The sequence below is a fragment of the Trematomus bernacchii genome, unplaced genomic scaffold (assembly GCF_902827165.1).
Source record: "Trematomus bernacchii unplaced genomic scaffold, fTreBer1.1, whole genome shotgun sequence".
Taxonomy (NCBI): domain Eukaryota; kingdom Metazoa; phylum Chordata; class Actinopteri; order Perciformes; family Nototheniidae; genus Trematomus; species Trematomus bernacchii.
This window is the reverse complement of record NW_022987644.1, coordinates 853,207-863,969: the sequence shown is the minus strand read 5'-3', so window position 1 is coordinate 863,969 and position 10,763 is coordinate 853,207. Positions and strand designations below refer to the sequence as shown.

General features: G+C 39.3%; 1 protein-coding gene across 1 annotated transcript; it reads right to left on the bottom strand.

Moving 5' to 3' along the window:
- Positions 1 to 6,380: 6,380 nt before the first annotated feature.
- Positions 6,381 to 8,076, bottom strand: lbx2 (ladybird homeobox 2). Its single transcript, XM_034133838.1, has 2 exons — positions 7,752 to 8,076; positions 6,381 to 6,939 (listed from the first exon to the last, which is right to left on the bottom strand). The coding sequence occupies exons 1-2, from the start codon at positions 8,074 to 8,076 to the stop codon at positions 6,482 to 6,484; spliced, it is 783 nt and encodes a 260-aa protein (XP_033989729.1). The 3' UTR covers positions 6,381 to 6,481.
- Positions 8,077 to 10,763: the final 2,687 nt, after the last annotated feature.

Genomic DNA, 10,763 nt, shown 5'->3' with positions numbered 1-10,763 from the left:
TCACTTGTTTTGCTTTGGTTACCATACGGCATGCTTTCAAACCCCTACAGATAATATATTACATATACTGTTTAAAGGCGTAATGGAGCCATTTGAGACCAACATTCTTATTATTTGCCATTTTAATACCTCGGTAGTTTACAATATTTAGGATGTCTCGCAAACACTTTACAAAGAGCTATGAAATTAGCAGTTGTGGTGAAAACCTATTTTGCTTTCATTAAGTCACAAAGTGATAAATGCAGTGACTTTCTGGCAAAACTGACCTATAATAAGTTATTGGCAACGTCAGTTTATAATATAATGTACACACTTGTAGTATTGATGCTAATATTGAGGGAAAAGAAGTACAAACTGCCTGCATTGTTACTACCAAATAGAGATCAGTACATCAGTTGTGTTGTTTGGAAACTTTTCAACATGCATTATGGAAAGTGTAAGTACAATTTTCCCTGCAGCGTTTATTAAAAAAAATCATATGAAGCATACTAGCTTTACTCCAACACAATGTCATGGAGTTCTCAAAGTGTTTACCACTTGGTCTCAATCATGACGAAGCGTAACAGATCACACTAAAGTCGACGTGTAGTAACTTTTTTTCTGGCAAAGGTTAAAATCTTGAGTTAGTGTGAATAGCTGTGAGACTGGCAACGGCCCTTTTCTCAATTCTTCTTCAGATATCTCCTTTATCAAGTTTCCCTGAGTGAAGTGAAGACCTGCCACGAATTCTGGACTCGGTCCTACCCCGCCATGTTATGTTGAAGCCGTTCCTGTATAGCTTTGTCTGTTGGGGGTTAGTGTCTTTCTGAAAAATATGAATCTTCTCCCAACTTGCACTCCTTCTCACATTACAGCAGGTTTTTCTTTTTAGAAGTGTTCAGTTTATCTACAATCTCAAGCCTTCTGGTGACGGGGCACGGTTTGGAATACACCACATGCAAAATGTCACTTTTTATCAGAAGACTTGTTTGTTTCACTCTTCCTCCTGCCCTCTGGCGAACACTAACAACATGAGTCAGAGCCATGAAGCTGAAACTGGTGAATCTCAGCAGTATTTTCCGTCTCTTATCGCCACTGTTTAACTGGAAACTCTTCAGTGTTCAGATATAAGATAAGATGGACCTTTATTAATCCCCTTGGGGAAATTCAGTTGTACAAAGCAGCAACAGGGTAAGCGTGAAAAAACAGGACAGCAAAGATTCACACAGATTAATAAAATCAAGAAAAAAATTATAATAATAAAAGACTATGAAATAGGAGATGAGTAAAAATAAGAGTAAAATAACTGTCAGCATATATACATATTTGGTCTATATCTTGTAGCACCCTCATCAGGGCTCTCATTCTTCTCGGGTCATACAGTATTTACAGCTGTGCCATGTTCTCTCCATATTTGTTAATGACCTTACTGTAATCCGAGCGATGTTCAGTGCCTTGGATATGGTCTTGGTCTTGAAGCCCTCCACTGAATGGTAGTTTTCAGTAACTGTCACAGATGTATTTGTAATGCTGTGTGTGTTGGTGATAAGATGCAGGTGTATTTAAGATCACATGTCACACTTACTCAATTTCTTACTGAACAACTTACCGGTATTTAAGGTGTATGTTAAGGCAGGGTGGACAACTACTTCTAATCCTTTTTTAATAATTGTTTTCATTTAGATATTAAAAAGGACACATACAAAGAAAACTAATGTCCAGGCATTTTTATATTTTGATCTTTCTTGACTTAAATCCTAAATGGACAGTTGGTGTTTAGTTTTTCATTAGACAAATTAAACCATAATGGTTTTCCATTGTAATGCTTTATTTGGGCAAACTACAAACTTAAATGGTAATATTTCCCACATTGTTTGTTGATTTTAAACAGAATTTGAGATTTGCCATTGTGTTTCCTTGGACACATATCTACAAAATAATGACAGAGTAAACCTGACTTTTTGTCGGTCGCTTAAAAAATGCTGTAAATTGCATTTCCAATAATTCAATTCAATATCATATTTCATTAGACTGAGCACGCCTGGTAAATCCCCAGATTGTGTAACTCCAACCCCCAGTTTATGGCAAGGCTCAGGGTCATTATTTAGACTTCAGATATCTCCCTTCACCTTATACAAATGTTTCCACAGGCACTGCCATACTCCTTATGGTCAGTGAACTGAAGTCCGTGGACCGAGTGCCCTTACAGCAGCATCACAACATGTGAAAGCAGCTAAGCCAGCTGGCATTTCTTATCATATCTGAAATGTTTATGTGACACGCTAACTGTGCGGTTTTATTGCACATTTTAAAAGCTTGCATGCAGAGAAAATATGTGTGATCCAAGCAGTCTACAGTAAAATACTTGGCTAGGATTCCTACCGAAAAGCTCTATCCAGACCCATAACAACCTCTTTATCTTTGCATGAAACACCGACCTCCTCTCGCTCTGTTCTGTTTGCTCAGAAGATCCCCGGTTCAACACTAGGTGGCACACTTGGTGCTCTGCAGACATGAGGAGGGGGCTTTGATGTGTGTGATCTTGTCCAGAGTGAAAGCAAAGTCTCTGATAACCTGACACGGGCTGATAATATATACAAGCCTTGTATCTTATTCTGTCTCTACTTTCTAAGTAGGCTGTGCTGCAGCAGTCAGAGCATTTCAACACGAGCAGCATCTTGAGTATCATGTTGAGACATTGCTCTGAAGAACAAAATGTGTGCTTTCTGAATTTTGGACATAGGGCAGCATTGTGTTTCTGTGTGTATCGCAGGAAAATAACAGTGCTTGGTGTTTATGTGTCCTAAAGGTTAAAGGCCTGAAATGGAGTTAAGATTTCATTTGAAAAGAGACCATGTGTTCATCAAGGGCAGGACAGCTTTCACCGCAGAGGTCAATAACACGGAATAAAGCAGGTGTGGATTAAAGACTCGAGGGATGTTGTCAAAACTGAAGGTGAAATGTCCTAAAGGATCAGGACAGTATTTGAAATGTTAAGTCTTATTGCCCAGAAGCGGTTTGATTATTTAAAAGAGGATTTCATATATTTTCTTTTTCCAATAACCTTAATAACAACCTGAAGTTAATTTGAACCTTTTGCCGTTCCAAATCGGGCCCCTGTGGCCATGTTTTCAAATGACGAATACAATTAACTCCCTGTAAACCTGCACACCAGTCATGAAACACACACACACACACACACACACACACACACACACACACACACACACACACACACACACACGCACACACACGCACACACACGCACACACACGTATATTATGAGTTTACCCCAGCCACCCTTTTAAAGCCTGAACAAGTCCCTTCAGCGCACTGTATGCTGAAAAAACAATAATCCCCTAAAGCTGTGACCCCTTAGGTGAACATAAAGATTTTCGGGCTCCTGGTGGACAGCTCCGTTAGATTGCTGCTTGTCTTTTTTTGGCACCCCTAGGCTTTCATTTTTAAGATCATAATACACCTGCATCTAAATGTGGCCCCCAACAAACAGGAGACCCATTGATCACCTGTGTGTTTAATTCAGCTGAGATGTAATGCCATCAAAAATAGTCACTACATCTGAAAAAGGAAAATAAGTTAGCAGACAACTGCATTTTATCAGCACACAGACTAAGGTTGTTATTTATCCTTCAATTGAAAATGTAAGGCCATCAAAAAGAGTTATTGATAAGGCAATTCAATGAAGAAAATAAAGGGCAAATAATAGTAATATTAGCTTTCACACTTACTATGGTTGTTATATATTCTTTAGTTTCAAATGTAATAATTCACCTCAGAATGCCTCAATTAAAATGGTATTGATAGAGCAATTCAATGTAGAACAAATTATAATAATAGTCGTATTTTTTCAAATTACTACGGTTATCATTCAGTTAAAAAAATATTAATTCACCTTTCAAAAATAGTGTTGTTAATAGAGTAAATCAATATAAAAATATATCATGATAATAAAAGGATACACTATTACCTCAGTATAGGAATGCCACTGAGATAAGTAATACAAATGATTACTTTAGGCAACACAATTACCTTCTGCTAAAATCAATAGATCCCAAATATATTTGGATCAGGACATTTGTTTTGTGACTTTTACTCAAAGCTCCATCCTCTGTGTTGTTCCTGCTGCCAGAGCAGAGGCTCCATGATAAAAGGCCTGCTTGACTTTTCAACCTCCACGATTCCACACGATTACTTCCATTGTGTGGCAGCCTGCTGTTTCTCTGCCCACCCAAAACAATCTGTCCTAACAAGCCCTTTAGTTTCCTTTAGTCCCCAAATCTGCCGTGATATCTTCCTCTCGTTTTGGACTTTTAAAGGACCCGCTTCCCAATGCTTTTTCAGGGGGATAATCCAGAACAGAATTGTAAGGTAACTTGTAGCTAGTAAATATTGCGTTGTTTCAAAAAGCTTAGGAATTAAATAATCCTATTAAAAAAAATAATTTCAACGCCTTGAACATTTAAACAAATATATGTTTTCCTCTAAAATATCCAAATCATCTCCCAAATTATAAATTAAGAAGTCTATAAGAATCCAAAACGAAAGGGCAGGTAAAATAACATTTTCTTTCTCCTTGCTCCTTTCCATCATGGGCTACAAAACAATCTGCATGTTTTGTTCTATATGAGTGGAATACAACTAATATCATGTTAAACAATTAACTCAGATGGTATAATGGCGATTAAAAAAACTAAAACAACATACGAGCCAAATGAACTTTTAAAACAAATTATCTAATGTTGAACAATACTTAAATAATATTTGTTTTGGAATAAAAATAATGTTATCATTAAATAGCTACGATAACGCCACATACCTCACACACACACACACACACACACACACACACACACACACACACACACACACACACACACACACACACACACACCAACCTCAAAACTGTTGCAAATGGTGCGCCAGTAGCAGCAGCACGCCGCGTTTCACTGCCTCCCATTGAGCGTTATTCATTAGGATCCTCACACTACACCATTTGCTATTCATGGGAGACTTTTTTTCCTCCTCTCTTTCCAAACAAACCCGAGTCCGGAGTGGCAGATGCGTGCAGCCATTATTGGCTCTGTGGAAGCTGTTTTATGTAAGGCAAAGGCGGGTTAACCTAATCAATCATGTCCACTAGTTGTGTTAAAGACGAAGAGAAAGCATATGGCTGAAGCTTTTCTGAACACCGCGGCCAGACCCGGACCGTCTTGTGACAAGATGCATTCAAAGGCAGGTCAAAAGAATGGGAATAAAGGCGATGGACGGCAGCTAATTGAAGTCGTGGTACTTCAGGGCTGAAAGCAGGGGTCAATTATTCAAAAGGGCAACTTTTAACCAAGCAGGGCGCTTTTCTATGGGGGGGGGGTGGTTAATATATGATGTATTGGCTTTATGTCTCAGGACAAATCCCCTATGTTATTATATTATTGTAAAAATAGTGAATCAACGTGAATGTATCTCATTGCATTCCTATAGATTGTAGTCATCACATGGCATCTTAACATTCATAATATTATTCTATGTTTTGGCTTTATTTCTCAGGACAAATCCCCTATTCTATTATGTTGTTATCAAATAGGAAATTAGCTTTATCTCATTGCATTCCTATAGATTGCCTTTTTTATCACAAGTCATCTTAACATATTATTATGAACTCCTTAAGGGATTGAGCTTTACATATCGTTAACCACATTTTTATCTAGTATCGTAAATATCATTTTGTATCAAATCTATTATGGTGTCATAATATTCCTGCAGTGAGACATCCCAATGTGTCTTCCTTTTCAGATTTAGGATTTAGTATCGGTATTTTATCATATATTTGTTTGCACAATCACACATCCAATAGCGCCGAGAGCTTCTTCAAATATCATATAACCTTTATTTACATAGATGCTGATTAAATAGAACGTTACAATAAAATTATCGCATAGGATGTCTGATCTATTTACACAACTCAGAGCTTGGAAAAGTTTGCAGTCGTTATGATGCGCTGCAGGCCTGCATGCTGCAGAGACACATTTCGCTCAGAAGAAATAATACTTGTACACATGAGGAGGGATGGACTGACACACCGACCTCTGCTGTGCGTAAAATAAATCCAAACAAATGGTGATTTAAATATTTGGCACATCCAATTCCTTTAACAGAAGATAAATGACACAAAATAATTGCACAACTTTTAAAAACATGAACAATTAAAATGTTTGCACAATTGTCTTACTGTACCATCACAGTCTGAAAGGAAAAATATTCCTCAAATATTGTGAAACTTAAACGACAGACTTGGAAAGCGTTACAAGTCCGATTAATAAATTAAAATGGAGAAAAAAGAAAAGAGGAGAGAAAAATCCTGAAATGTCTTGTGTATATATTCTCCTTTTTTGTTAATATCCGTGCAAAAGTTTGGGAATAAAAAAAATGCCCCCTTTTTTTAGTATTCTTTTTTGTTGCTGCTTATGAAAATCTCCTCTGACTGTCAATCGTCCACCTCGATTTCCTCGTCGTCCTCCGAGAACTCATCCGTAGTTTGGTCTCTGGAGGAGGAGGGGGACTGTGGGAATGCCCGGAGTCCTGTGGAGGTGGGGGAGATACTGGGGGACCGGGCGTCGGGACCCTCGCCCTCCTCAATGCTGTCCATGGTGACCAGCTTCTCCAGGGTCTGCGGGTTGATCTTCTTTAGCGACTCCACGTCCGCTTTCATCTCCTCCAGGTCCCGCTTGAGCTTGGCCCTGCGGTTCTGGAACCAGGTGATGACCTGCGCGTTGGTGAGCCCCAGCTGCTGCGCGATCTGGTCTCGGTCGGCCGGGGAGAGGTACTTCTGGTACAGAAACCTCTTCTCCAGCTCGTAAATCTGGTGGTTCGTGAAGGCTGTCCGCGACTTTCTCCTCTTTTTCGACGTCTGTCTCTGGCCGAAAGCGTTCACGTGTTCGCGACCTTGGAGAGAAGGAAAAGAGGAAATGAAACAGCCGTAGGGTCAAAAATACTTTCCCCACAAAAACTACAGCTGAAACAGAGAGCACTGCTGCAGGCCTGCCTATAGTTTACATGCTGGGCTTTGTCTTTTTTCGTAAAGCAACATATTGTATTTATTTGACTTCATTTCAAAAGACAACATCTAAGAACGTTGCTTGTCCTGGTGGCTTATTTTAAAGCACAAGTAGCTATAGTCAAAACAAACATAACATTTATAAATGAATGATTTGAGTAAACATCAAAATAATGTAATTTCCAATATAGGAAGGCTGCATAATGAAAAACACAACTGAAAAGTAATGTAAGAATATTACATGATTTAGGAGTATGACAACAATCAAAAACAATACTGAAAATAAGTGAATTAAATCATCCATATTGCACATTTAGTTAAAAAAGATGTAACCACATATTAGAACTTGTAGAGTTTTACTGTGTACCTATTCATATTCATTTACATAGTGTGTTATTTACGTTAATTTTTGCTTTCATCCAACATAGCATTGTAAGGAGTAGGCCATAATGTCTGAATTCGTTTTTGACAACACTCTGTGTATATAAGCCAGTTTTAGCACATTTAAATGTATACATAGGGCTGTTTTAATTAATTTTCATACACTTTTACGCATTCCTTTACAGCTGTTTTACCATGTCCACATTTAAAACCAAAACAAACCCAGCTAGCACTAATGGCAGCTGTGATTATGGCCCTTGCTTCTTTAACAGTTTTAAATCTTAAAAATGAACCTTTTACATTAAGAAAAAGTGTTTACCTTCTGCTGCCTGGATAACGCTGACTTCCAGACCCTTAAACGTTTTGCTAGCGAGCTCCTCCAGCGCGCACAACGGCGAGGAGGGAGTGGTGATCCCGTTCCTCGCAGAGTTGGAGCCCGTCACTTTCTCCAGCACTCTGGGCGGACAGATACTCGCGACAGACTTCTTTACCGAGGGTTTGTTCAGAATATCCTCGATGCTGAACGGCGTTAAAGGCTTGTTGGAGTTCGCCGGCGGCGGCAGCTGATCCAGGGGAGCCCGTCTCCTCTCCTCCCCGCTGGACTGCAACACAGAACCTGCCTTCATGTCTTTACTGGAGGTCATCGCAGTCCCGAAGAATCGCTACTTCCACAACACTTTATTATATCATTCAAATGGCAGTTTTACGCGTCCACAAGTGTTTCCTCTGCTGCTCGATGTAGACCCCCTGTATGTGTTCACACTTTAAAACCGCAACTTAGCTCGCCTGAGAGCTTTCCTCCAGAATCACCATGCTTCGGGTGTAGTTGTAAAGGCAGCCGGACTGTATTCCCCCTCAGAGAGTCGCAGTTCCTCTGCCAAGCTCCATGTAGATCTTTAGGAAGTAACAGACTGGAGGGGGTGAATCCCTGCAAGGGTAAAAAAGCTGTCTCAGGCTGCAAGAAAAAGAAAGCGCCTGCTAACGAGTTATTGTTGATTGGGCGAAGTTCAATTAGAGAAACACTACACTACTTGCTGACCCGCTGCTGCGTCTTAAAGGGCCGGACCGTAATAACTAATTGGACGTGGGGGAGAGGAGGAGTCAGCTGCTGCCGAGGAGGAAGATGTCCTGAATGTTTATGCATCTGTTTCCCTCTGCTGGTGTGTTCTGTAAGAAAGGGAGAGTTGACGGCTATTAAAATACTGCCACCAGCATCTCTGCATTATGGAAAAGTTTGGAGGAACACCCAGCCAAAAAAATATCTGAAGCCATTTTCATTTTGTCGTTTTTGTGCGTAATTACGCATAGAGCGTTTGGTGTGCTTTGCGCATGAGGGAGCTTTATTGCATTGGAATTTGTCCTAAAATAGCAGCAATGAGCACATCTACGGATATATCTATGTAGCATTTTTTTCTTTCTTTATGGCAGCAGATATGTAGCCTGAGACTACAAATATATTTTTTGAAATTATGGTATTTATTTTCAATGTCATTTTGACACCTGGAGATATTGGAAAGGTCTTATCTCTTTAACTCACATCATACTTTAGATAAAAAGACCCACAAAATAAAAAATAACAAAATAATCACAACATTTCATAGCTGAATTTGTTTATCCAGTTTTTGTTCATGCTTTTTTTTAATATTGTGTTTTTTCTCCTCGGTGTCAGTTTTTGGTCAATATGACACTGCAGGTATAGTACCCAGAGTTACAGTGTAATTTATGGCGTAGCGTGAAACAAGCGGATAACAAAGGTGACGCCGAGTCCGAGGACATGTAAAATGTAGGCTACTGATGGGGGGGGGGGGGGGGGGGGGGGTTAGGATGTACAGAGAGAAACGGATAAGAGACTAAACAGCGACGAGCTGGACGCCGAGAGCAGCAGGTACGTCTGCTCAGAGGAAACACACCTTTTTTTATTTCAGGCTCATCAAATTTAACACATTTAGGTGTTGTCGCCACTTTATTCGTTATAATGCATTTTAGAGATTGCATATAACTTGCATGCAGAACGAAATATACAATGTGCAGAGATTAGAACAACGCAAATGAAACAAATGTCTTCTCGAAATGAAAAATAAAAAAACATCTGAAAATAAAGCTTCTAAATTCAACTCATATTTTCAGCAGGTGTTTTATAATGCATGTGCCAATTTCTGATGTAAAACTGGGGAATGTTTTCTTAAATCACATTATTCTGATCCATTTGGATGAAGCCTTGCCGCCCAGGAAGCCACTGTGGAGAGGCTTGTGCCAACAGGAGCATATGGTGACATTGGTGTAGGGACAGAGTTATAAAACAGCAGGAAATTCTATTAGCTACCTCGGAGGTCCCTCCTTTGTGGATGCTTTGAATATATATTTCTCCATAACGAGCAGGATTTTGGGGGGATAAATAACATTTGTGAATTTTGGACGGAAACGAGCACCGTTTTGATAACAGTTGGAGTAGATATTAATATCCGGAAGATGGGGATTTTACTTGACACGTGAATTCAAAATGAGTTTAAATATTAAAGGGATAACGCTGCAAACTGCAATTATCCTACAATACACCTTGTGCATATTTACTGCAAAAAGACAGTCATTATGTAAAATAAATGACTTTTGTTTTACAGCTATAGCAGGGATGATTTAATATACAAAATATGTGCGTCTTTCTTTTGACTGCAGTGTTTGATCTAATAGAGGTTACAATAATAGTTCTCCCGGATTTTTTAAATTGTACATTATCCCTGCAGGCCTCTATCACCCACACTGAGGCCATGTCTTATTATAAGAAATTGCAAAACCTACTGATTTTATTTTACCTTCAATTCTACAAATGTCATGTCCTTTACATAAAAATGAGCCGGGCACTGAGGACCATCTGCACCCACGCTGCTGTAGATTATTAACCTCAAATTAAGTTTAAATGTGAATAACCCCAAGACCTCTCCAAACGATCCAATGAGCTTTCAGGCCTGAATTGAAGCAGCTATGGTCAGGAACTTTTTTTGTGTTGCTTAATTTAAACGTTAATTAGAAGCAGGGCAGCTGACATCATCAATCACCAGCTCTTGAGGGATTTAATTGGATGATTCGCTTCGCTTTTACCTCCTATCACCGAGCTCCAAAAGGTAGTGCGCACATGGAGCCACTTTACCGGAATAATATTCTCTTTTGTGATGAGCAAATGTATCAAACTGCACCAACATGTCGGCCTTTCTTACATATTTAAATCACTGGTCCTATTAATAACCAGGAGGGGTGAATGTACAGTGTTCGTGTCATTCTTTAGTTCGATAAAATCAAAGCAGAGGGAAACTCCTCCCCGGTAAAGGTCAGCCTT